This window comes from Rhipicephalus microplus, chromosome 4 (genome assembly GCF_043290135.1).
Source record: "Rhipicephalus microplus isolate Deutch F79 chromosome 4, USDA_Rmic, whole genome shotgun sequence".
NCBI lineage: Eukaryota > Metazoa > Arthropoda > Arachnida > Ixodida > Ixodidae > Rhipicephalus > Rhipicephalus microplus.
In genome coordinates, this window is record NC_134703.1 from 2,425,229 (window position 1) to 2,453,073 (window position 27,845).

At 44.4% G+C, this 27,845-nt stretch overlaps 1 protein-coding gene across 2 annotated transcripts in view; it reads right to left on the minus strand.

The window, feature by feature from the left end:
* The window catches only part of LOC119171377 (neural cell adhesion molecule 2-like), a 265,702-nt gene that overhangs the window by 12,995 nt on the left and 224,862 nt on the right, over positions 1-27,845 (minus strand). For both annotated transcript variants that reach the window (XM_075892101.1, XM_075892102.1), the window contains exons 7-14: positions 25,011-25,358; positions 24,242-24,352; positions 23,428-23,631; positions 20,021-20,311; positions 15,230-15,526; positions 13,696-13,989; positions 8,284-8,396; positions 5,262-5,448 (exon numbers count right to left, since the gene is read on the minus strand). In XM_075892101.1, the coding sequence (XP_075748216.1) occupies positions 5,262-5,448; positions 8,284-8,396; positions 13,696-13,989; positions 15,230-15,526; positions 20,021-20,311; positions 23,428-23,631; positions 24,242-24,352; positions 25,011-25,358 (1,845 nt within the window). The remainder of the gene's footprint in view (positions 1-5,261; positions 5,449-8,283; positions 8,397-13,695; positions 13,990-15,229; positions 15,527-20,020; positions 20,312-23,427; positions 23,632-24,241; positions 24,353-25,010; positions 25,359-27,845) is intronic.

Genomic DNA, 27,845 nt, shown 5'->3' on the forward strand with positions numbered 1-27,845 from the left:
CCAACAATTATTCACAATATTAAAACAGATGAAGGAGGAAGAGGAATTAAATAGGTCCACCTGCTAGAGCTCGCATTCTAAGCTGACGAACATCACTATATATACCCCGCCCCACCACGGTGGTCTAGTGGCTAAGGTACTCGGCTGCTGACCCGCAGGTCGCGGGATCGAATCCCGGCTGTGGCGGCTGCATTTCCGATGAAGGCGGAAATGTTGTAGGCCCGTGTACTCATTTGGGTGCACGTTAAAGAACCCCAGGTGGTTGAAATTTCCGGAGCCCTCCACTACGGCGCCTCTCATAATCATGTAGTGGTTTTGGGACGTTAAACCCCACAAATCAATCAATCACTATATATACCCTTACATACTTGGCAAAAGAAATGCCGATCAACAGGAAACTAGGAGGAGGAGTCAAAACGAATTTCCTTTTAAACGACGTGTGTGGTTCGGCCAAAAGAAGTCTTACAAAGGTGTAAATGCGATGTGCTTGTTCATGAAAATCAGCCGACGTCTATTCTATTTTGTGTTTAGAAAAAATTTATTTACAGCATGTACAGAACACAAAGGCTTCATACCATTCCAGTAACAGGGCACATACACTTCATCACATCTATATTTCACGACTAACATCACTACGCTACAGTGAAGACATTTGCTCTAATATACATGATTATGTTGGCATACATGTACACAAGAATTCAATGTGATATCACAATACAATGGTGTAACGATACAATAGATCCAAATGAAACACAGTTTGTAACAAATGAAATCATATATAACAACTCAACGGGCGCTGCTTAGCACCAAGTCGGTCGAAAAATAAGTTGTATCCTTTCGTTTTCCTCCTTGACGAAAGGGCACGACCAATGCCGCAGAAACTCCTGCTCCTCGAGAAAGAAAAGCTCCTCGGAGAGGAACGCGAGGATCCCTCGTCTCATTCTCTCCAGTATCGTCCACAAGGCACGCCGGCGACAATTGGCAGCTACGGCCTCACATCGGTGTCTCCAAAGGCTGAACATCCCCGCAACTATTAAGAGAGCGGAGAAGCAGCTACGCGGAAATTGGCCATTGGACACGAAAGTTCACACACCCTGTCCCCGAAAACCAGCATTAACCGCACGCCAAAAAAGGCGGGAAACCACACATTCAAACGTCGCATGCCGATTGGTCTCTACCATGACGCAGTTGGGACAAGTTGAAGTGCGGACCACCTGCCATCGCTGCAACCGATCTCGCGTGGGGAGCAAGCCCCAGCCCAACCTTCTATTTTAAGGGCGGAGCTCCTTATAGCGGCACCCGTTCGTCCCTTGTAGTCGTAGTAGTAGTGTGTAACCAGTCTTACATTTTGACCTCCAAGGTGGTGCTGGTGGGCGATTTCTTCTGTGCGTTGTTGAACAATAAAAATTCGCAGCGTGCGCGTTAACTAAAAGCCGAATTCTCCTGTCTCTCATTCCCCCTTAGCAGCCATTGTCATGTACAATGAGCACTATCTGACAAGAAAGGGTTGCTGCGTTATACTCGCTGGGCGTAACCCCCTAGGTTTTAGAAAGGTTTAGCGAGCGTTGGGCCGTAGTGCCATGAATACAGTGAACTAGTATATACCATGAAGTCGAGGTGGTTAAAGGTGGGAAGTAGACCCGAAGCGCAAGCCGTAAGAAAGTGTGCGTGTGCCTCCTCTCGTTCAGTCCTTGGAATGTCCGCTGGATGGCGGTGCTTCTATATGGGGAATATATGATGAAAAGATGCGAGATGGTGGTACTTGCAGTGTTGAATAGGTGGATTAACGGACACACAGACAGATGCATGGACGGATGCACGGATGACTGCACGGAGGATGGACGCATGGACGGACGTAGGATGCACGGACGAACGCAGCGACGGACGCACAGATGGACGTGCGGACGCACGAACAGGCGCACGCACGGACGGGCGGATGGATGCACGGGCGGCCACACAGACGCACGCATGGACGGACAGAAGCAAGAACGAATGGACGGACAGATGCTCCGCCCCACTCTCCATCTTTCACTCCGTGGATATTCTGCCATTTTTTTTTTGCCTGTAATAGCCACTGGACATAAATATATACACCCTCATGAGGCCGCTCATCACAGTTCATATTCTGACGTCATCAAGCTTACATGTCCACGCGTTGACGTCACTGCCTGAAAATTCGTAATCACGGGTGTTAAGAGCCGCGAGTCATTGCTCGTGGATCCTCATGCGCACCCGTGATTTGTGGCGCTGCTCGCAATAGGCCAATAGCTGGCTCAGTAATGTGGTGCACACAAGTCATCACGTGAACTAGACCGAACGTTAAAGAACAGCAGAAGATGAGCAGAAAAGTTGAGTCGCAACGTAATCATTTATGTCCTCGGTTTCGTACCATTTTCGCCAACGTCTTTCTTGATGCGCTATATTTTTATCATTATTTTTTATTAAACTTTGTTCCTTTTTTTATATTTCGTTTCTTACTTGACCGTCTAATATATCGGGCTTCGAGAATTAGGGTCATTTTGTGGCAACCCGTTAAACTTTACGACTTCCTGGCCGGCGTCTAAAATCTTCACTGCGACATCAACGAAACGGAAAGCTCAGTAGAGTGGCTCATGATTAATTAGCGCTTTTTCGTCCACCTCGCAGCGACTTTCGCCTTTTCCAACGCACCACTTCCACTCAAACCAAGGACCATAACACCAAAGGTACCTTATTTATCTGGTAAATTTCTGAAACTACTATATAAAGCGTGCGCGTATCCGTACTTGCGCGCACTAAACAGCCAAAAAGACTAATGCCTAAACAGAAGCGTCCTCCGCACGTGTTCTTACGCAAAAAAAGTTGGCTCATTCATTTTGGTGGACGTAGTCGTTGTGAGCAAGCTCTCCCTACGATAATGAAACTCTCTGAGGAAGCCCCTTGCTTGGTGTTGCCAGAAATGCGAGAATCCTGATTCCTTTTTTATTCATTTGTTCAATTCTAAGCTTTTTGTTGTTATTCGCTTAATAGAAAACTGTTATCGCTAATTAAATGGTTGTGAGCAAAACTTAAACAACTTTATGAGTGAAAAGAGCTGTCGTGGAAGTATCATGCATGTGTGAACTGTTTTTCTCCTATTTAATTTAAGCCAAGACCTGTTCCCAAACCAGTGAACCAAATAAATATACATTTCGTTCTTTTTAAATCAAGCACACTCCGCAAGCGCCAGACGTGGTCTTACCCTCCTAGGTACTTTCTGAGCATGTTTTATGTGGAAGTTGATTTGCTTTACCCAGATCATGGTGAATATTGTTCTCTGAGTCACATGCTGCGACAGTGCCCTGAGTTACCGGACTTTAAAAGAGAACAGGGCGCCAATCAAAAACCCCAGATAAGACGCCCAGCTTCAGGTTGTCCAGAGGGCCCATGAACGTGCGGAGAGGCACGGCCTCTCTGTTCCGAAATGAGACTAGCCAACGGTTGGCTGGGGACCAACCTAATCTACCTGCTGCCGTGCCTCTGAGAACGAAAACAAAGTTGTCTGCCTCTCTTTGTTCCTATTTAACGGTCAAAAAGGGGTTCTGCTAATGAATGCGCAAAAAACAACAAATAAATACTCGCACGGATGATTTGGCGCGTTATCCTGAGTTCTTTTAATAACATGGTGCCAATAATCCGTTATCATCTGGAGGTGTGATCAAAATTACGAGGCCTGGTCCATAAATAATTTCATTTTGCTTTCATACCGTTTAGATTACACGTACACAATCAGGAGATGTGCCTGAACTGATTTTCGTTACCCATGTTCAAAAAGATCATTCATTGAGCACTGATTTGCCCTTTAACACGCACTTCCTACCAGTTGTGGTTCATTAACAATACGTTTAGTAAATTTGTTTGACTATCTCAAGTCAAGTGCAGTTTGTTTTCTTTCATAGTATTCCTTCTGATTGTTTAGAATATATATGAAACTCCTGTGAAACAACGGTGCCACGTTAGCCGTCGCACGTCTAGACATGCATGTACTATGAGTACAGTGGGATGCATCTATAAAACAGAAGTTCAATTACAATTTTTTTACACACAAGTATCGTCAGCTTTCATCAGATTGGACTCGTGTTTTATTTTCGGCACTAAACTGTTCCTATGAGTCATCTTAAAGTATAATCAGCCGAAGAGCTAAGATGTATAATATTATGGCACACCTGTCGTATCACATATTTTTTTTTGACAAACATTGTAAAGCAATATCGAGGCTCACTCTTTCGGAGGCACGTAAGCTTTCCTAACTCGTTGCCAATGCTTTTTACGACCGAAGGAAAGGCTCTGGCAGAACGCAATCACAAAACTTGCATAGACGTCTTGCTGAGCTCCTAGACGTGAAATGAGTTTTTCGTAACCACGTATGTTGAAAGTGCTGTATATTTAGAACACCGTCCAAGGTGTTAGACTTTTTTTCTATCCTGCTCGAGTGATCGCCTTTCACGCAAAATTGTCAGTTTTATTGCGGTATCTGTTAAAGAAACGCTCGAGGTGGCCATCACCCTCAGGCAAGTTGCACTGTCGCAGGTCGTGTCATGTACAGTCCCGATATGAAAGTTCACTCAATGAGCTGCAAGTGTTCTTTATTTTTGTTTTGTTTTGACGACGTAGGTTTGGGGTAGGTGGTGCGTTCCAACGAAGCTATATCAACTCGCCATCGACAGCTGACCTGATTGACTCGGTGGTGAATAAGCGATGGTCTTCAGTCGTTTTTTCATTATATTTCATTGCTGATGCGCGCGTTGTGTGCATTCACGCTTCAAGTGCTTGCATACAACGCTCATACCAGGTCAGATTGTTTACTCCGCACATACATCAATCTCATCTTGAAGAGTGAGTAAGCGTTGATCTAATGTTATATAGCACATCCTGCTATGTTGTCTCTAGTCATATCGTGGTTAAAGCTTCACTTGTTCAGGCCTCCAATGTATACTGAAGCGCACCTTGTCAAGCCAGCATTGTGAAAGTTTCGGCAGATCACAAAATGCCCTGAATTTCGCCTCGCAGTGGTTCCCTTACAAAATGTGCCGCACAACTGCAGAGCTGCGTACATAACCCGAGCTTTGTCTAAAAGCTTGTGCCAGAGGCATAGCTATAGGGGGTGGCACACCAAGTCCGTGACCTCCCACTTTTATATTTTTCTCTCCATGGCATACATAGTGCAGAATGGCCATTTGCCTACTGGATTGAACTCCGCCATAAGCTGCTTCGTATTAAATAAAAATAAAGCCTGCACTCACCATCTCCGTCATCACGTGCCTCCTCGGTGCTCGCTGTGAAGATGTCGCTGTCACTGCGTCCCTTGGCGTTTTGAGCGAAGGCGCGCACTATGAACTCAGTTCCCGGGGGCAGCGGTTGCACCAAAAACAGCGGTCTCTCCTTCTGCTCCCGCGTTGCGAGAGTCTCACTGCGCGCCGAGTCTATAACCTGAAAGAGCGAAGGGTAACCGTAGCATCATGTTTATACCGATCAGATCAATTCACCTGACACAACGCAAAGCCCGTCTTTCGTGGCGAGTGTGTGAAACAACACGCATAGGTTCCTTCGATGTGGTTTGAGAGACACGTCAATGAGCGTTTGACTGTCCAAAATAGCTCCGTAGAAGTGGAACGCCTTGTAGTAACAAAAACAAACATGCAATGGTACCGCCATTGACACCGGGAGAAGTATTAGTAAATACATCTTGTCCATAGAAAACATCCCTTTCTGAAAAAAAAAAAAATTCATGAATTCGTACCCTGTTTCTGAAGCAGTAGCTGTAAGGAAACTGGCACTTGCTATGGTTACCAGCTGATATTTTCGCTTAAATAACTACGCTTCATATATTTAAAAAAGTGACATGTGAAAGCAAAGCCTTGGCAAGGTAGAAAGCAAGTAGGTTGCTGTAGCCGTGACAATAAGATCCAAAAAAATTGAAGTAAACATGTACGACTCATTTCAGCGGCGAAGTTCCTCTTAGTCTAACCTTGTCATGCGTCACGCGTAACCGAGAGAAGAAGAGACGGGAAAAAAAGAACGCAGTACCTCCCGAACAGTATAATGGACGGCGCTGTTTCATAGAATTGCATACAAGCTGCAGATGAGTGAGGATATTCTGTATTTATAGATGACGCTGTACTGCTACTGTTTGATTGGCTGCTGCGCTGGCTGTGCCTGGGTACGCGGAAAACGAGTGCCTCATTCAGCCTCCTAGATAATCGCCGTACGTGGCGAATCGTTGTTGAGGCATCGACGAAGCAGAGCGGGGAGCGCGTTGAAGGTGCTTCCGCTCGGCTTCCTTGGCTCGCGTCTCGTCGGTGTCACCCGTGCGTCGTCTCCATTCCCAAACGCGATCGGACGCAGGGACGCATGCAAGGACGGATGAACACACGAATGGATGGATGGATAGATAGACCCTTTGCCCCCCTTATCATCATTCTCTCCGTGGATATGCTGTAAATTTTTTTCGTCCATGATATCAATTCAAGTGAAAGCTACTTTCCTTTGAACCACACACGGTCAAGCCAATTCTGTGATCCTACTAGCTAACGCATTCTTTTCTAGTTACTGACACGTTCACTAGTTTGAGAGTTAAAACAGTGTGTAAATAACAACGAGCACTACGTTTTGGCTCAACTTTAGTGACCTTGTTCAATGGGCTGCCAATAAAAATAGGTTCTTCACATTTTACCAAGACGATCTATGAATTACGGGAGCCTTTGTTGAGTAGTGAAACGAGTTGTTTTCTTTTTATTCTTATGTTCCTTGAGAATCATAAACAGCAACAATTTTGCCTTGCTTCAAATTGCTGATGAAACAACTCCACCCTATTTCATACTACCTTAAAATGGGGGAGGAGGATGCAGAATTGTTACAAGTAATAAAGGGTGTTGTAAAATTTATATGTTTAGCCACACTTGGTCAAAGTTACGATGCTTCTTTATGAAAACCTTGTCGCTTAGAGATGGAATACTTCCAGATGATTGAATTCAACTTTTAGATGTCATATATTATCAGTGTATGGAAGGTTGAAGCATAGAAATAAGGCGCGAATGTCTTTGTGTCTTTGCTTCCATTTCTGTTTTGGCACGCGAAGGGCAAATATATATATATATATATATATATATATATATATATATATATATATATATATATATATATATATATATATATATATATATATATATATATATATATATATATAAGGGAAAGAAGTGTGTACCTCAGGGCTCGTTTGTAGGTGTTTTTACCCGATATTATGAGATCTAACAGACAATAATGCCAAGGATTGTATAGGGGAACTTATTAGAACAAATGGAATGTAAATAAGAGGAAAAGAGGGCGAAAAAATAACCAGCCGTGAGCAGTAATCGAACCTACGACCTTCGAATAACGCGTTCGATGCTCTAACCACTGAGATATCACAGCGGTCTGCACTCCACCCACCTTCTTCGGTTTATATGTGAATTTAGAAGTGGGAGTGTCAGTCAGCGCCCTCTGTAGCCAAGCGGTGAGTGTGAAACACTCTTTTATGCGCATGTGTGGCGTCACGTAGCACGTGAACTTATTACGAACGGGCATCTGACCAATTGTCCCTCGTATACAACCTAATGACACCGAGTCTGCCAGTAAAAGACCCTCGTTAATGAATAAGGGAAGGAAGTGTGTACCTAAGGGCTCGTTTTTCCGTGTTTTGACACGATATTATAAGATCTAACAGACAATAATGCCAAGGGATGTATAGGAGAAGTTATTAGAACAAATAAAATGTAAATAAGAAGAAAAGAGGGTGAAAAATTAACCAGCCGTTAGCAGGAATCGAACCTACGACCTTCGAATAACGCGTTCGATGCTCTAACCACAGAGCTATCACAGCGGCCTTCCCTTCACCCACTTTTTTCGGTTTATATGTGATTTAGAAGTGGGAGTGTCAGTCAGCGCCCTCTGTAGCCAAGCGGCGAGTGTGAAACACTCTTTTATGCGCATGTGTGGCGTCACGTAGCACGTGAACTTATTGCAACATATATATATATATATATATATATATATATATATATATATATATATATATATATATATATATATATATATTTATTTATTTATTTATTTATTTATTTGTTTATTTATTTGTGTGTGTCTGCACACGTATGTGAGCCCTTATTACAAAGCTTATCGGACAGTCTGTTGACAGTGTGACACCTGCCGCGAGTTCCGGCTTATTGCATGTTACGTGCAACACTAATGCTGATGCTCCTCCCACATTTATTTTCACAGTAAGCTCACCTCTAGATGAAATGTTTGCTCCAGCCCGCCGTCGTATCCGGAGTCACATTCTATTTTGAGCGAATCAGCAGTGGCGTTGACCACGTTGCAGTTACTCAGTGGTTCCGGAGGTCCTGTAAATAAAGATAAGGAAAAATCTTGGCTACAGGTTAGCTGATTCGGCAGAATCAGCTTTTTTTTTTTTTTGCGCAAGCTTAGGAAAGGACTCAAAGCTCAAAACGAGAAAAAAAACGGCAGAAAAGTACAGGTTCTGTGAATATTATGATAAAATTCGCAGGCAAAATGAAATGCAGATCATTTAAAAGAAAGAAATTAAAACTGCACACAGGGGAAAGGATGTCTTATACGTCTTTCTTCAGTGTTTTCAGTTCCTTTTGTAAGTTTGCGCAAGAAACGTTTATCGCATAGTTGCACGTGTTTGACCGTCTATACACGTATAAAGTGCAAAGATTTCAGGGTGGATTCGAAGCATATGAACCACACCCCTGACTACGTAGGTGATGTGAGCAGTCATAAATACTGGGCTTACCGGACAGACAGTTATACGGGATAGACAGTCATAGTATACCGGTCTTACCGAGATACCGAGCGCACCGTAACAGCAGGACTGAAGTGTGCATGCCGAGATACGTACGTTACCTGTATCGCTTACCGTACGCACGCTATTTTTCAGACTTAACGTTACCGTGTTAGCGTAGGTGTACGTAGTGCACGTAAAACATGGCGGCACTCTTGGACGCCCGCTTCGACGTGATTTTAGCGTAGTTGTTGAATGGTTCACTTCCATCGCAGCAAAAGACTGTTTGAAATGGCTTCGCTTGCCTTCAGTTGGCTTTGATGACTGAGTATTCTGGATAAGCTGGCGTAATTTTTCACATAGTTTCCATTTCGAACGTCTCTAGGCGTAACTGGAAGATCGATGTAAACAAATCGGCAACATAAATGTTTTCGCGTTTGGTGCGTGGTTCATTATTATTTCCTTTTATTATTACATAAATAAACTTGTAACAATGCTTCGCGCGGTGACACAAACATTCTCCTTTTCTTTTCCTTTTCACGGTTCTTTAACTTATTAATCATTGGATAGGTAGCGCCGCTGTACCAGTTGGGGCACGTAAACCACGTAAACGCTATTCCGCTAAACTATAAGACTCTGTACGCAACGAACGTATACCTGTACGCTAACGCCCTTTCCTTAACCTCCGCTCTCACGCTAAAGGTAAACTGTCTTATGTTTGCATATCCCACATGCTAAGAGACAAGGAGAGGTCCCGTACATTCCAGAATAGCTGAGGAATTTCCAGCAGCTGCATGTGACAGACACGCATAGTGCAGGGTATAATAAACAGCTCATTCGTTTGACAGAGACCAGTCACGTTAAGCACGTAGTGACGCGGCTACACATAAATTGTGACGTCGCAAGGCTAATGTAGCTCCATAAAATATGGCTTCAAGGCTTCGTCTGATCCACCTTTCTCGGAATCTTTGCACTGCATATCTATATAAGGTACTCGTTAATATGTTATAATTATCAAACCCAGCTTTCTAGTGAACGAAATCAACAGGCATAGCAATAAGGAACAGGACACATAGTACGGAGGCTGGGAAGTCGAGGGTGGCAGTTCGGCGTAGGTTCCATCGATAACATCTTAAAATGCACAGGCATAGAATCAATCATTTTGCTTGACACCGTTCAAATTGCATATTATTGGAAAGGAAAGCAAGAAACAAGACAGAAGGGAATGCAGAGATACTGATCCATATTAGAATGACCTATATGTCAACCTATAATGGAAAAAGGAATGGAGGTGTCGGCAAGAAAGATCAAGTGTTGGGGCAAGGGAGGGGGAAACAAAGACACAATGTCGCAATACGTCAGCCTTTGGCGGTATACGACACCATTATTTGTCTAAATCAACTTGTGGAAGTTTTTTTTTTTTCTTAAAGAGGCACTAAAGAGAAAGCATTACTCTGTTTTGATTTACCAACAGCTACGCTTGGAACTCTAATGCCGTATGTTTAATTATGATAGGTTCTTATTAGTGGATAAAATCTATGCTGAAGTTCATTCTTATATTTTACGCCGAAATCACGGCGCATGACATGAGAAATTTCGAAGCCTACTCTTGATATTTTCGTGACATTGGCTCGATGATATTTTCTGAAACTTCGTAAGCTAGGTGTATGGCAGCCACAGATGAGAATGTAATTTTCTTTTACCGATTATAGCTACGTAGGATCCAGTAGGTGCCTTCAAAGTCTATCACGTCATGGTGTTTTGTGCGCGAATATCAAGGGGGCGTCTCGACCCGCATTTTCTTCTGGCTCGTTCTCTGGTTTATATACCAGATGTCGTGTCGTGGTAAGAGCAGAGTCTTCGGTATTGCGAAAAATCATTTTGCTCTTTGGTGTCCCTTCAAAAAATTAGATGAGTTATAATTTTTCAAACCTAGCTAACAAAAGCGAAAAGTATGTTAGACTTGCTTATGCAAGGTTAACGCACATAACATTTAATTACGTCTGGTCGCGTGGTACTACAACAGCGAAGCTACAAACGAACGCAGCTGCGACAATTCCCTGTAGCTAATCACGTGGCGTGACGTCACGCACGCCACACTTGCACACCGGCGGCTCAAAGTCATTACAATGCGATGAATGATCTTGGAAAACTAGCGCAATATGGCTTTCGCTCTTGAAAAGAACATCGTTAAGCCCACGCACGGCCGAAGGGACATTCAGCGTTTCGGTAAAATTACGCTCAATGCATACTTTAAAACCACAAAAGCTCTTACAGGAAGAGCTTACTAAGGTGGACATGTTTTTCACGACATCGACCATATCGTGGAAAATTAAACAGATATGCGTGCGTCAGAATAAGGTTTCGTAGTTATACCAAGCCCGTTTTCCTTTACTATGGTAAATACTTCAAGCTATAATGCTATATTCAAGTCAGTCATTATTGTTCGTATCTTATTTTTATTGCTTTCTTCTGACGAGTGCTCTGCGTGCACTAAATTGATGTATTTCTCGTAATAAACTCAAAACTCGCCAGAGACTACATAAAATACACCATCCGGAAGTGCTTTCTCTGAATGCGTGGTACTGGGTCAGGAGATAACAGCGAATCCCTTTCACGAAAGTCTAAATGGCGTCAGTTCACAGATTCAATTTGTGCGAGAGGCTGTGGAATAGAAAAATACGCGAAAAAGAACAACGAAAAGAATCTTGTCTTTCCGCCCAATGCAAGAAGTTTGGAACAGTTCTTGAATTTTTTTCATGTCGACGATAGTCTAGCTGTCGAATCACTCTTCGTTTTATGAGTTCCGAATTCCGACTGCTAAAAGTGATCCAGGGCAGGAGCCGTCTTGAATCTAGCTGAGACAGACAAAATAAAGAAGACGAAATAACAGAAAGGATGTGTGAAGGTAAATAGTCGATATAAGCTGGTGCGTAACGGAGAGTAATGATTATTCGCATCCGGAAGAAAGAACGAAGAAGAAAGAAAGAAAGAAAGAAAGAAAGAAAGAAAGAAAGAAAGAAAGAAAGAAAGGAAGAAAGAAAGAAGAGAAAGGAAGAAAGAAGAGAAAGAAACAAAGGAAGAAAAGAAAGAAAGAAATGAAGAAAGAAAAAAAAGAAAGAAACAAAGAAAAAAAGAAAGAAAGAGAGAAAGAAAGAAAGAAATAAGGAAAGAAAGAAAGAAAGAAAGAAAGAAAGAAAGAAAGAAAGAAAGAAAGAAAGAAAGAGAAAGCCACCACTTCGAGTTCTTTCGATACATTTTTTCTGCACAACACCATCCACGCGCTTCCAAAATCATTTTATCTTGTTTAGATTAGTGTCGCAAAAGAATTTCAATACGAAAATTTCAATTTTGATACCGATTACAATCACTGCTTGTATTGTTAATGAGAGCTCGCTAAGTGCGAATGAACTCCTCCACACCGCGTGTAGCACGTTAAGTGGTTATCTCACTATTGATGTTAAACGGACGTATGTATACTGAGAGCATTGGCATAACGTTTCCGTAGTTTTGTATTACGGTTCTACATGCTCCCAATTTCATAAATTTTCCTGAAGAGTGGCCGCCTTTCGCAGTCCGTAAACATTTCACCTTTATGATGGTGTTAATGAATTAAAAAGAAAAAAACGCTTCATAAACCTGTAAGGGTGGTTGTGTTCTCTCTAGACAAGCACCCTTTAATCCTTCTTAGGGGCGAAGCTCCTTATAGTCAGATCTTGTGACTAGTAACGCGTAACCGAGAAAGAAGAGACGAGAAAGAAAAGAAGGCAAAAGAAATGGATGACCATTTATCGTCTAATTTCCTAGATGACGCCACTCTAGCGCTACTCTCCGAAGTGCCGCTACTCTCCGATTGGCTGCGGCATGCGCTACTCTCCGATCGGCTCCAACGAGTGCCTCTCTCAGCCGTACGTGGCGGCTCGTTGGTGGAGCATTGACGGATCAGAGCGGCGGCCGCGTTGAAGATACTTGCACTTGGCTATCTAGGCTCGCGTCTCGTCGGTGTTACCCGTGCGCCACCTGCATTCTTGAACGCGATTGGACGCATGGACGCATGCACAGACGAAAGGACACAGGGACGAATGGATGGATGGACGCTTCAGCCCACTCATCGTAATTCACTTCGTGGATATGCAGCGATTTTTTTACTCAATTGTTTCTGCCCTTCATTCTGCTTAGGTTCAGACAAACTTGAAAAAACAAAAACATTGGCTAGACTTGCCTTAATTACCGAAAGCGTCAATTTAAACTGATGTATTTCACTGTCGTTGTAACAATATGTATTTGTAAGCATAGAGAAAGCAAACTTCTTGGATCGCCAACTTAATATTGACTGAAGCCACTTCCCCATGGTAAACGCTGGGCCCTGAGGGTAATCTAAGAGCGAAATAAGAGAATATAGGTTTTTAGTATCTAAAACTAAGTCAAAAGACATGCATAATATATTTTTCCTTCACAAAAAGAAAACATACACTTTACAGTATCACGATGGGTTATTATGCTCTCCATAAACCTACTCGCGATTCAGTCACTATATTATGTCGACTGCTCTAGATGCTTCATGAAACGTGAAAATTGAGTTGGTGTCAGAGGCGTCAACTCGAGTGATCCAAAGAAGTCATCATCGCCTGGTGAAGCTCGCATGTGACGTCACAGATCACTGAAATTTCTGGCATCATCATGCGTCACATATCATTACCTCACATCAGGACGTCACCACATAGCGTAGTCGATTGTTTAAAGGCGAGCCGATTATGCAGGCAGTGCGAGCCTAGGGGAGGCTCAGAATGGCGGCAATGCCTGCGATCTTGGAGGCTTTGCAGGACAGGTGAGGTGCAGAGAGGATTTAAAAATACGCGAGAGACGTGGCTTTTCTGACACGACAAATGACTCACCGGCGGCGACGATGGTGAACACACATGGCTTGACCTGCGTGCCGACGCTGTTCTTTCCCCAGCAGTAGAGCATGCCGTAGTCGGTTCGGCTGCGAGGAACGTGAGTGGCCACGCTGCGGAGGCCTTTATCGACCGGCATAGCGGACAGGTGCCGCTCTCCCTCGAAGGTGCTGTTGAAACGCCACTGGAATGACACGTCCGGGGGATCGGCCTCCAGTTCGCACGACACCTGAGCAGCCTCGTTCTTGGCGACGCCGTACACCAGTTTCTGTCCTTCGCGACACACAGGAGCGACTGGGCATTGAGAAATGTCGTTTATGCTGGAGGGCAAGTACTGTGGCTGCAATGAGCGGCATCAGGACGCGTGGACGCGAGTCTGTTTCACATGCGCCGATTTCGCAGGATGCCCGCAGCTCTGATGGGCAGTGTTTATCGCGTACTGCAGAAGTGTACTGAGTTCCTGTCGACGCGCATGCTTGCTCCTCGGCTTCGCCCCTGCCGTCACGTGGACCAAAAGTTCGACAAAATCAACAGAAGAAATGTGTCTTCCTTACAAAAGAAAGTGAAACGTTTGTGATGTGTAGGATGGCTGTAGTTTATTTATTGTCCTTAACCTGCGGTCGTACATATATTGGTCAGACTGGCCAGTGCCTTAACAATCGCCCTATAATGAACATACGAAATCTTCGGAAAATAGCAATCACACCCACCTAGCCGAGCATTGCAGCATCTGCCGATGTTATGCTGTTTTGTGCAACGCGAACATTTGGTTTTATCACGAAGACAAGCTAATCCGGGAAATAGTAAAAGCCTTTCGTATGAGAAGGTGTACTGATAATTGTATGAGCAGCCTTTCGATTGTTCTAACTGACAAGGAGTTCCCTTTTTTGAGCCATACTTGACTTTCACACTCTGCTGCACGTTGTGGACTTACGAAAGAGATTACTGTCACGGTGCGTTATCATTTGTTTTTCTTTCGTTTTCTTCTCTTGCTTGTTTCTTTTTACGCACATGCGCTATTGAGCAACCATGAGATATATATAAGGTGTCTTTCTTTAATAAACTTCGTTGGGAGTTCGCGCCTGTTTGTCTTCTCGCTTCTCATTTTTTTCGTCTATTCTGTGCGCGCGGAAATGCTTCAAAGAATGTCGATTGCCGCCTACGTCACTGCTCCTCCTTTCTTCAGACGCTTAGCCACGAGCCGATCTTTCGAACTCTGGCGATGCTCATCGCAACGTCTAGTGGATACTCTAAAAACTGGCTTTGGGCTCGCGCGATAGCTGCCGCTCCGCTCTTGGGGCGAAATCGCTCGCGTGTGAAACAGGCTTTACGCTCCACGGAAATTAACGTCTACGTTAGACAGTTCCATTATTAATATTATGCCTCCCTTCTCCTCCCCCCACCACACACACACATACACAGAAAATACCTTTCATTCGTTCAAATTTTATGCGAAAGAGAATACTTTCTTGAGCTATGCGTAGTGCCCAAGCACACATTCACGTACCAAACTAAGCGGAATGACGACACTCACACTTTATCTGCAGCTGCAGCTGATTGCTTTCGCCTTGGCCCTGCGTGTTACTGGCGAGGCACTGGTAGGTGCCAGCGCTGTTTCGACGGATGCGCAGGAGCCGCAGCGACTGGTTGCCGAACACCAGGTCGAGGCCGGCGTCTCGGCTCCGGTCCAGCAGGCGGCCGTTGTGCTTCCACCAGACCTCACGCACCGACGGGTTGGCGCGCACCGCGCACTCGAGCAGCACGTCCGAACCCTCGAGGATGGCGCCGCTCGCGTGCGTTGACGTCACGCTCAGCGAGACCTGCGGCGCGTCTGTTACAATGAAAACAAAAATGGCGAAAAAAAGTGTTAAGTGAAGCGTTTAGGGTCCATAATACGTTCACACGAGAAGCCGACAGAAAACTGCTCTTTCCTCACCTTTGATCAAGTCAGGGAACACTTTTTGTATGCGCGCTTACACCACTCATTCCTTTCCCTCCATTCTTTTTTTTTTTCCTCCTTTGAGGTTCTTCCCTGTTCTTTCATTCGTTTATGGTTTGGTAACACAATGTTTGAATGTACATTTATTTAGATTTCCTACTAGCTAATTCCTGTGGGTATGCTCGAATTGTGTACTTTCACGATCTCACAGAGCTCGACGCAAAAGATAATGATGACGGGATGATGATGATGATGATGATGATGATGATGATGATGATGATTTCTTTCCGCTTCCAAAGTACGGGCTAACCAACTGCAAATGCTCTCTTGATAACCTCCCTGTTTTTTTTGTTTTTTTTTTGTTTGCTCTCCCACGCTCACAGCCGTTACGACGCTCGATTTCTGACCCGAACTTCACGAGTTCAATCCCGGTAGCATTGAGCTCGGTACGAAATGCTTAAGATCCTTGTGCAGTGCGATTCAGCCCGCGTTAAAGAACACCAGATGGTTGAAATTTCCGGAGGTCTCCATTGCGGCGTGCCTCGTTATCATCACGTAGTTTTCGCTCGTCATGCCAAACATCACCGTTACTATCTTTCTTCCTTGCCACCAACAATCGAGCAGGGTAAATAACCAGGTGACACCCGTTTAACCATCCTAACTTCTTTTTTCATTCTCTCTGCTTGCTCTGTTCTACTGCGCATGGGTTGCTGCGTAACTGCTGGGGCAACAATTACCTCAACTACTCAATGTTTGCTTGTCTTGCTAAGCAAGTCCCAAGAGTGTAGCGTAGAGTGCACGCATAAAAATCACCAGCCTAGCATTGGGACTAAGACCTCCGGCAACGATCTTCAGCCCAACCGTTCCTACGTGTGCTCATGCCCCTAAATTTCGTCAATTAGTCACTTCACTTTGTACAGTCGTCTGCCGTGCTTCCATCACTTGCTGTCTCTTCCAATATTCTAACTGGCCATCAGTTATCTCTAATTCTGATGAAGTTGGCTTCCCAGCCGCCTCATTTCCGGTGAGGCCCGTATTCGATGCCAGGGCCCGATGATTTACAGACCGGGCACGAGCACCTGATGTGTCCCAACTCACCACGAAGGAGGCACCGTCTACAGCGAGGGATCACCTTATTTATTTCCACGAAACTTGCACACACTACCGGTTTGAACGCTTAACCTTCTCACCACTCGTGTCAAACTCCCGCGCAGATGTAGAATGCTATGGTGACAGCTGCACTCTCGCACCTTTTCTTCTCTTTACCTCATACACCGCATTCATTCGTTCTGTTGCCCTTCTCCCTCTTGTATATTATGCACCTCCTCCACTGCTGATTTAAACCACATCATGTGGCGCTGCCTTAAGCCCACTCTTCCCCCTCTTTTGAAACGCCTAATTTCTAGTCAGCAGCAGTGGGAGGCTGCCTTGCGTATCTCGAGGTCCGACATTCAGGAGGTCATCCTAGAGTGGCTGATAGGCTACAGGAGAGCTACTTCAAGTAGTTCCTCCCCACCACCCTATGCCCTATCGCCTCCTTCCCTTGACCCAAAGGTTGCGTGATCGAATCCCAGCCACGTGTCCAAGCCGGTGAAGTGCTAGGAACCAGTAAAGTTGTTCATTCATTCATTTCATACTTAACCAGGTCTAGTTTTTTTTTTCATCTGAATCTGTGCAATAATTTTTGTATTAGATTGAATCGTTCATGTTTTGTTTTGAAAAAAGTATTAAATTTATATTCCCATATTTTCCCTACGTGGCAACCTATCAGTTGACGCTGCAGCACACGGAATACACAGCACGGAACTCTTAAACCTTTTGGCCATTCAAGCAAGAAAACGTTTCGTGGCAAATAATTGCAAAACACATTCACTGTTTGTCCCAGACAAAAAGCACGACAAAAAAATTAAGAAAGCCACATTCTTTGTTGTTGCTCTTCTTTTTTTCTCAAGTGGGTTGTTGTACTCAGATTTCCGCCACTCGTTCCCTGGGCATACCCTGATTCGATCTCTCTGAGATTTCAAGTAAAGCAACCAGCCGCAGAAAGAAGCCAGTGCCGAGCTCGGGCACTGGCTTCAACCAAATCATTTCACGCTAAACGGATGCGACAAGAAACAAAGAGTTAATCAGACGAAGGGGGAAGCGAAATGTCAAGTAAATCAATTAACGAGGTCTCCGATCGAACGTCGCCCGGAGGGAGAAGCGTACCGTCAGTGGCGGTTGCCTATAGGGCGCCCCTAAACGCATAACGACAGCTGCGACCTTCGTCGTCCACCGAAAGAGGTTGTCGAGATTTCATTCGTGCCAGCTTTCACCCTAACACCGATATGCGGGTGCTCCTCAGTGGCATCTGGTGGCCTGAATCATCAATATTTGGCTATGTAAGGAAAGAGTCCGTAAAAGAGGAAATCGAGGGTGAAAATAAGTGGGAAGCGTACTACATGCCGTAACAAAAACTTCTCTTGAATAGATGAGGCGATTTTCGACGTCAGCTAAAAACAGTTTTTGAAACTGATCTGCATATCTCTGTTAACATTTGGCGTTGCACCAGGAACTTTTTCGAACTCCGAAGTATGAAAAAACAGCTCGGAACAACTTTGGAATTTTATATTACCTAAATATGAATGACGACTCAAAGAAGGTACAAAAATTTAAAGGTGCAAGGCTTCGTTGTCTTTTTTTTTTGGTAATTTATGCATAAAATTGGCCTGTCTCAGACACAAGTACCTGCAAAGTGAGAATAATTTATCCGATTAAATCCCACATCAATTTATTCAACTCAAGCCGGCTTATGCAATCTAAAGCGTGTGCGTAGCCCGTGGCAGTTATGAACTTCATAAATCTAGGCTCTTCAAACTTCCAACCCTGTCCCGTGTTCGTCAGGCCTCAGCTTCAGACAACGCTTCGGTCCATTCGGAACAAGAGCACGACAGAACACGTGTGTTACATAAGAGTAAAGAATTTCGGCAAAGCCAACGCACAATGAACATTGGCGTTAATGTGATTTTCTTTAAATGAGTGTAGTGACGCACCGTACTATTATTGCCGAAACGTGTTCTTGTATGAGGGGCGTACTGTAGTCGGGCGACTCTCTTCGCATTTGTGTGCACGCACTGCTTTATTAAAGGGTCTCTCTCGTTCATGAACTGCTTCTGGGTGGGTGGCGCTTCGGTGCGTGCGAACGCTGAAAATCGCTTCCTTGTTAATCAAGTGCGCGCATGGATGGCGCAGTGGTGCAATCGTAGAGATCCTATGCTTCAAGAATCTCAAGTGGCAATTTCCCACATCTGAGAAATACTAAAATAATTTTCTTTGCATTTATTGGTGGTACGCAATATTTCATGATCAAGGAGTGAGAGAGATGTATTTAATGCTTCGAATTGTATGCTGAGTGCGGGGGGTGGGGGGGTTCAGTGGGAGAATATGTGAGCAGCGTCGATAACTATATAGCCGAATACAACATAAGAACTGTAATATGCCCCCCCCCCCCCCCCCCCGTCTGCCCTCATATGATTGAAGAGCGGCTGATCACCTCCGTGAATAGAAAAAGTACTCCTTACTCATGCGCTCGACAATGTTTTCCAAAGGCGGGGCTACTGGCCGTCCTGTTCGTGACGTCGGTATGGAGTCTGCGCATATTCGTACAGGCTTGCGTGCATCCACCTTTGACGAAGAAATGGCGCGTACTTGTAAAGCTGTATCCGACTATACATACGTACATGGTCGGGAAGGGTCAAGATTTCCCAGGCCACGGTGCCTTGTAAAATACATGGAATAGTGGCCTGGGAACTTTGACCAGCCCTGTGGGATGGCTGGCTGGTATTGATTGACTGGTACATAGCGAAAAAGCCCAGCGCAACAACGGAACTTCAGACGACCTGCACAGAGCTCTCCATAAAATATTCCGAACTGCATTTTTACTTGCAGCAAACAAAAAACAATACTTGTGCTAAAAATGTGTTAAAACAGACAATTTCTACCTCGGTGCTTCTTTATTTTCATCCACTGTTGCGCTATTCTTACGCAAGCCACAATCTCATGGCGTGCCCCGTTACGGTGGTCTAGTGGCTAAGGTACTCGGCTGCTGACCCGCACGTCATGGGATCGAATCCCGGCTGCGGCGGCTGCATTTCCGATGGAGGCGGAAATGTTGTAGGCCCGTGTGCTCAGATTTGGGTGCACGGTAAAGAACCTCAGGTGGTCTAAATTTCCGGAGCCCTCCACTACGGCGTCTCTCATAGTCATATGGTGGTTTTGGGACGTGAAACCCCACATATTAATCAATCGATCAATCAATCGATCAATCAATCAATCAATCAATCAATCTCACAGCGTAGTTGGTCAAGCACACCAATCCCGACAAAGTGGTGTGTTTCGTGCACTTACACGTGACAGACAGAAAGATGGCGTCTTCGATGGCGCTGTCGGGCAGCTGAGGGTTGTCGGCCTTGCACGTGAGCAGGCGCTCGTGGTCTTCGGGACCGGGCACGAAAATGAGCGTGCTCGAGGTGACGTTGCCTTCGAGCTTCTCGACGGTGCGGCCCAGTTGCTGACCGCCCTTCCACCACGTAATGCGCGCTGCCGGCTGCGCCCCGCGCGACTGGCAGCGCAGCTCGGCCCGGTGACCGGCCACGAGTACGTCACGAGCGCTCGTCACCTTCACGTCCAGCGGACGCACTGCGAAGAGCGTCACGGTTGTCTTAGCGTTTCGTTAGGACAGGGAAGTTTATTGCAAACTGGTAACAACACTTCAGGTGAGTACAACTGTCTAATGTAACAAAATCACTTCAGTGACGTGTACAAACAAGAGAACATAGGCAGGATGTAACACACAGCACTTCAATACTTTCACAGATCATGAATCACTCAAGATAACAAAGAGAAAAAGAAACGCAAAAAGCACTACGTTGGAACAGATTCACATATAACGTGCGACAAGAAGCAATTTTTTTGCGGAGAGTTGGAATGCACACACAACAGAAACTTTTGTTGAGAGACAGAATATTCGAGAAAGGGATATATACTTGTCTGGAACCATAACAACCAAGCAAGGGTTCAAGCCTGTCGTTTCTATTGTCTCCTTTCAAGAAAAAAAAAAGGGGGGGGGGGGTTACGCATAATAAAAAGCTACACCGGGGCAGAAAAGACATGGAAGAGCACACATCCGTGTTATCTGTATCCGTGTGTGGTTTGCGCGCAACCATATTTTACTTGCAAGTGTGAACCAACTGACTCGGTAGCAAGATTTATTGCACCCTTTTAGCTACACTTACCAGCTGCGTTAGCGACATTACGCAATAGAAGCGTGAGAAGTCTGCATTTAGAGTGCAAATAGAACCAACGTCTAGTAAACGTTTACTGTTGTTGGGTGTACGTAGCAGAGAGAATGAAGTATTGAAAGGCCCAAATCACATGCCATTCCAATAGACTTATGTTTACACCATCACTGTTGTGTGGCGCCATGCTTGCACAGTTTGAGATTTTTTTTTTTTTGACGGAGCAGCTTGCCAATGCTCTGTGCTGTTTACCCCGCATACATTTTCTTTTCTTGTTTCTGTCATTCGTACGACGCTACCTTTTGCTTAATAAAAGAAACAGACGAGAAGGGGGTCTTCAATGTGGGAGACAGTGCCTGGCATTGGTATTATCCGGACTCGCATCTTAAGTTAGCGATCGAAACCCTCGAGAAACCCTCCACGCAATAAAATGGGTGAAGCTTTGTTTAGAAAAGCGTGGAAAGAGCTTTCTAGAAAAAATATCTACGATTAATGAAATACTCGAGTACAGGCTTGCACTTAAAGACTTTTTTGGGCATTAGAAAGCTATCCGACAGCCTATCTGCGACAAATGTAGGTGTCATTAAAGAAAAAAATTATTTCAGCAGTTCGCCAGACTAAAAAAAAAATCGTGTTTGCATTCACTTGAAAGAAAAAATGAGGAATAATAGCACCATGGTTGAAGAGGAAAAAATTATGAAGCTGCTAAGAACAAATGGCGGCGCAGCGCAAGCATGAAGGCGGCCTATACATTACGCAGAGAAATACTCCGGTCATGTACGAGTCGGGCGTCCGCCATGAAGTAGAGTATATACTGTACCCTTCGTGTAAAGAAAACAAAAATCAGAACTCTGAGCAATTCGCACTTCTACACCATCTCTTCCCAGAGAACTGCATTAGAAGTGAGTCACTCACATGTAAATTGAGTAATTTGAGTCGCTTACAGGACGAAACCTGGCGCCGGTGCTATTTGGACCCGACTGCCAATTTATTTCCCGCGTTATACGTGATCGCGTGAGCTTTATTGCTCTACAAAAAACCGACTGCGCAAAAAAAAACTGTGTGAATGCTTTATCTTTGATTGCACTTAATGTGATGAGCAGAGGAAAGATGGTACTGAGGGGTTGTAGAAAGAAAATTTTTTGTGTGATTCAAAGAAAAGAGCAGACGCTATAGGTACATCTCATAAACGTTCACGCAAAGAATGCATAAGTACTAAAAATCATGAAGCAGAAAGAATCGATTGAAAGTGAGTTGAAGTTCTATCTCTCACGAGTAAAGTTAAGCGGCTTCTGCGCGCGAGGACGGCGCTTCGATCATTCGACTTGAAATGCAATCAAGCTGCCTTTGAGGTGCCTGTCGCGGCACTGTATAGGTAAAAGCGGCCGTCTGAACTTGATGGGAGGTGAGACAAGTAAGAAGTTGAGCACCTCAAAGACCTGGCACCCGATTTGCCTCGGCCTAACCTAATTTATGGAGGCGCAGAGCGGAAATTACTGCAGCGAGGTTCTGCTTTCAGTTCCGCTGCCAGCGCATTTCTTACGCTCCTTCTAAGCTCCAGGCTTAATGCATTCGCGAGTAAGATCTGAAAAGGAATATGCGATGACCTTTACTGAAGTTATAAGAAGGTTGGCACGCGTAATACCAACTCGTTTTTTGTTCAATAATTTTTTTACACGCGCTGTCTCTGGGGAATTCAAAAATAGCTTCAAATCACCTTTCGCCATTTATAAACACTCTTTGCACCCTTCATTGTCGAATCACCCACACGCCAAAAACTGGTGCGCCAAGGTTGCACAATGGGATGTAAGCTGGCACGCTTCCAGTATACAACGTGAGTATGATAAGGAATGTCGCTAAATGTCCTTGATTGGGATCAGAAAACTTTAGGAGATCCCACGAGTTGTTCTTCGTCAGGAACAGGCGTTTTATGCACATTGTATCCGTTATAACTCTTACAACTGCAGAAACAACATACCGTCTCTCGTCAGCATAAAAAATTCACTCGAAGGGAGAATCTATATGCATTCAATGAGCACTTTCCATTTTACGAGAGCCAGTAACAAGGTTTGATTCTCTACGCGGATTACTGTACCGCACTTTTGTTTATATTGATTACACCAGTGAACAATTACGGTTGCAGCAAATGCAGAGAGCACCCCATCAATTCCTGTTTGCTTGATGTGTCCTACAAGAAGTCCACATAGCTAAAAATTCACGCAGTCCATTGTCGTTCTACTGATGTTTAAAGGACGTCCATTTTCGCTTGTACGCTTTACCTTAAAGTTCCTAATAAATGATCAACACGTCAGCCAATTACTGGTGTCAACAGTTTCACACCTACATCTAAAAGCCATTCTCTTGCTCAGCCTCGAGTGATAAATATTTCGGACGTTCGTTTTTGAGGAGTCGTTTGACGATTGTAAACTAAAAGGTTTGGGAACTTATAATCATACGTGATGTTTATGGATTTTATTTCCTAAACGAGCTTCCATAAAAAAAGGGCTATTGTCTCACGATTCATGTCGATGGTAACGGAGGCGTAGACGGGCAGTGTCAGGTTGGTGTTCGACGCCTGGCACGTTAGCACGCTCCGCGCGTCCGAGCGCTCCAGTTTTGGGATTAGCAGCTCGTTGCGTGAGATGCTCTCGCTCGTGTTGTGGTACTGATCATCGAGCAAGGTCATTTCCCTCCACCAGGTGACAGCAGGTAAGGGGGATCCTAAATCGAAAAAAAAAATGTGGCTGATTAGCTGCAGGGTTCTTGCATATAATTGCTGACAGCAAAAAAAGAAAGGTTAATCATGGTACAAAATATTGGAATGAAAAACTGATGGTCTAGCTTTAGCTGGATAGCATGAAAAGCTTACAAAACCTCATTCGAAGTGTTAAACGTATGAAAACTGATTTGTAACTAATCTTGACGTTTGAAAAAAGACGTTAGCAAGATATATCATAAAATGGTAATAAAAAATCCTGAAAATGAACTTGCTAGCTGAATTATTACAATGTTTACATCACGTACTGATTTCGAACTAGTGACAAATAGTCCCTATTCATGGTTACTTCATAACAAACAACCCAAAGAAGCCGTAATAAAGTTTTCTGTAACTGCTTAAAACAGTCACTAGGTGCTACCTTCTGGCTCCTAGAAGTATCACATTGAGCTAGCACTTGCCCTAAGCCAAAAGTTAGTGTTAATAGCCTTAATGGGAAGAAAGCTTCCTGGACTCAACGCAGTGAGTTCGAAACTACGGGGTTCCATTGTTTTTTTCCTCTGCAGAAGCTTTCACTCAATATCATTCGAACTTATACACGAAATTCGATCTAACCTCCTCTCGTCTCACAGGCCAGCTTAAGAGGAGCCCCTTCGTCGTATGGCCCAATGACGTCTTGTAGAACCTTGCCAGACTCGTCGGTGATTATGGCTTTCTTGGGCGGCACTGTGCAGGGTCAGAAGGAGGAGGGAAGCGCCAAGAGCATTCCAGTTTTCGTGGACATACGTTAGCTTCAACTGTTTTATTAGTAACAGACAGAAAGCAACGTAATAAAAGCTATTCTTGTGCGTTTTTTGGTGCTCTAGCAGTACAATGTTTACAGAGAAATGTGCGCGTGCATGCAGACACATGAACATGGCAGATTTACGTTACAAAGCAAAAAAAAAATAAAGAGGCTATTTTTTGCAAGTCTAAAAGGCTCAATGGGCTCTCCAAAAAAAATCTTCGATCTTCCTATTCCATCTGGCAGTAAGTCTTCTCAATGACAAATTTCTGCTGTCATAGAAAAAGTAATCATGAAAGTAACGACCCAATCTCCTTTTTTCTTTATATGCATTTTGAAGGAAGTGTGGGCACACTTGAAACTCCCGGTATAGCAACTTTCAATGCAAAACGTGGACATATATATTACACGCGCGAAGTGTTTTGTGGCTACTATACAGAAAAGTATATTTCTGACACACGAAGCAAAGTAAAGCAGACGTACGAAGTAAGCAGTCGTTGCACCCACACCCGATCATTCATCGCAACTAAAATCACTTTTTTATTCTGCTAAGTAGCATATATCGGTGGAATTCTTCATAAGACTAACAACGACACGAACCTATCACTTCCAGGGCCACGCCATACGTGTGCGTCCTCGCCCACCGAAAGTCCACGCGACACTTGAACTCGCCGGCATCTTCCGGTCTGACGGGATCTATGCGAAGCAGCGCCGTCGGTAGCGAGCTCGTGTTGAAGTCGTACCGCCCGCCGAGGTCTGGGCTGGGGAAATGTTTGGCCCGTTCCAGCGGCGAGTTGCGGGCGTCTACGCTGTAGAGGGGCCCGTGAACCCCTGACTTGGACCAGAGCACCAGCGTTACGTTGTCCCGGTCGTGGTTGGACGCAGGCACCGATAGGTTGCAGGGTAACTCGACGGCGCCTTCCACCACAGCCGTCAGACGAGGAACCACTGCGTGTAGGGATAAATTTATATAACACTAAGGCTGCAATTACAGTTCCCTTTATACCCCCCCCCCCACCCCCGGGGCGCGGCGAATTCTGATGTTCTTTGAATTTCAGGCGAAGCTGCGAAATTCACATAATATCTCTCTAAGGCAATAATTATTACATTTCAAGAAAGAATATGAAGGGGTGAGTTGTTTTGTGTGGGTTGAAGCAATGAATAATGTTTGCTTGTTTTTAAACACCTAATCATTATGAAGTGAGTCATGTTTCTTTTGGGCATAAAATAATCAAATAATAGGTGTGGAATAAGTGTGTTTATGATATTCTGATTTGGTTTATTTCGCAAAAAGAAGAATGCTACTTTTGATGTGGGTACTCGAACGTGGCACGTCGAACGACGCGTCGCACATCGTATAGTGTCTTCACTGAAGTGAATAGCTACAGTCATGCGTTGCTCGTTCAGCTTAAGTGAAGTCGTACTTACTATGCAGAGGGTTCAATTTATTTAGGCAACAATGCATCTTGTCCTTTCTTGATCACAATATGACACAACTATCACAAACACGTTCATATACACAAACGTAGACACCCGCCGCTAAAGGGATATTTAAGGGTGCAATGCACCGTAGACTGGCAGTACTCACCTGGAAGTTCCCGTCCTGCACAGTTTCTATATCGACTTCTTTATAGAATTCAATACTAGCACCCCCCCCCCCCCCATATTTGTCTCTGACTATGCCACCCCTAACTCCCGTTGTCTCTCCCAACATAATCTTCTGTGGCTAACGGAAAGCCTTAATTTCACGTAATGTGCGTGATATGAAACGAAAACATATTGTGTTGTTACAAGCATGCGTCCGATCAAATTTACCTTTATCCTGAGCATTCCAAACCACACTTTATCTGCGTTCTTTAAGTAAAGTACACTTGTTTCTATAAAAGTGTGGTTTGAACAGTTATCCAATGCCATTACACAATTGCCCGACCGGAAGCAGTCTCAGTATATACAACTGTATTGATTTCATAAATGACGTTATTATAACCAAAATTAATCGGTAAGGCTTCGAGAATGTCTCTTCGGGTGAATATATCGCATTGAAAATTCGTTTTTTCACCCCATTCTGGCCAAGCAAAAAAAAAATGATATCGAGTGAATACCATGAGGCAAGAAATAAACGTTAGGCTGGACTAACATGTTTCTAAATTCTGGGTTTGTTTGTTTTTAGGCACGCCCCGACAGGTTACGTTCTGCTACACAATAGCGTAAGTCACACATTCTCTGAACCGTGTTTCTTTAGCTTATTTTATCTCTAGCCACCCGCTGTCATTCGTAAAGAGAACGTGAGACACGTTCCCTATACGCCGTGGCCCAGGAAAACGAGACCACAAACAAGCGCGCAAGCAGGGAGGCAGATACGCGAAAAGTCTGGTACGGAGAGATCGGCGCTGGGTTGCGGAAGCACGAGAAACGCGAGAAGAGGAGGGACAGCGTTCACGAAGCGAAGGAAAACCAGACGACGTGCGACTGGCTAAAACAAAGCCTACCGGGAGATCCCGTTGTTGCACCCTGAATGCAAACGTGACGCGGCGTTGATTTGGCACGGCTGCCCGCGTTGTCACGCCTTTTCACCGCTTTGCAACCGAGGGCCAGAGCACGGCTCAACTTGAACATTCGTGGACTTCTCTTTCCCTCTACTTTCTGCCTTCATTTGCACTCTTCGAAGCCAGGAGAGCTTGAGGGCTGGCTCGCGCCGCTCTCTCGCCATGTCTGTAGCTTGCATCTCGGGGGAGAAAAAAGAAAAAAAGAAGAGACTTTTCGCAGCCGTTGCGTGGAAACTACATCATTCGTTCCCGATACGCGATTCCCGACACAACCGCGGCAAGGACGTGCGCGGAATTCGCGGGCGAGGCTTTGACAAGCTGCACGCAAAGTGACGAAAGTCGCCCGAGATCGGCTTGACACCGGGCAAAATGTAGAGGGGGTGGGCAACGTGATCGCATGCCTTGAAATGCACTCGGCTGACGGAAATGATCGCGCTGAATAGCAAACGAAGTTTAACGGATGGTCATTCTCGTGTATATATATATATATATATATATATATATATATATATATATATATATATATATATATATATATATATATATATATATATATAACATAAAGAGCATTTGCTGTCGTTCTTGCTGTCCTGTTACGTTATACTAAGCATGTTACGTTGCTCACTCGGGTTACAGAAATTATCTTCTTGTCTCAAGTGAAAAGGCTGTGATGATTAAGCTAACTTATTATCAGTGGAGGTGAGTCACCAGAACGACCTCTTAACCGTTTCATCGTCTCCGCATAAGTGTCAAAAAATGATTTGGCATATTGTTTACTACCATGACGTACTTCAGAACCGAGAGATTCAATAGATAGATAGATAGATAGATAGATAGATAGATAGATAGATAGATAGATAGATAGATAGATAGATAGATAGATAGATAG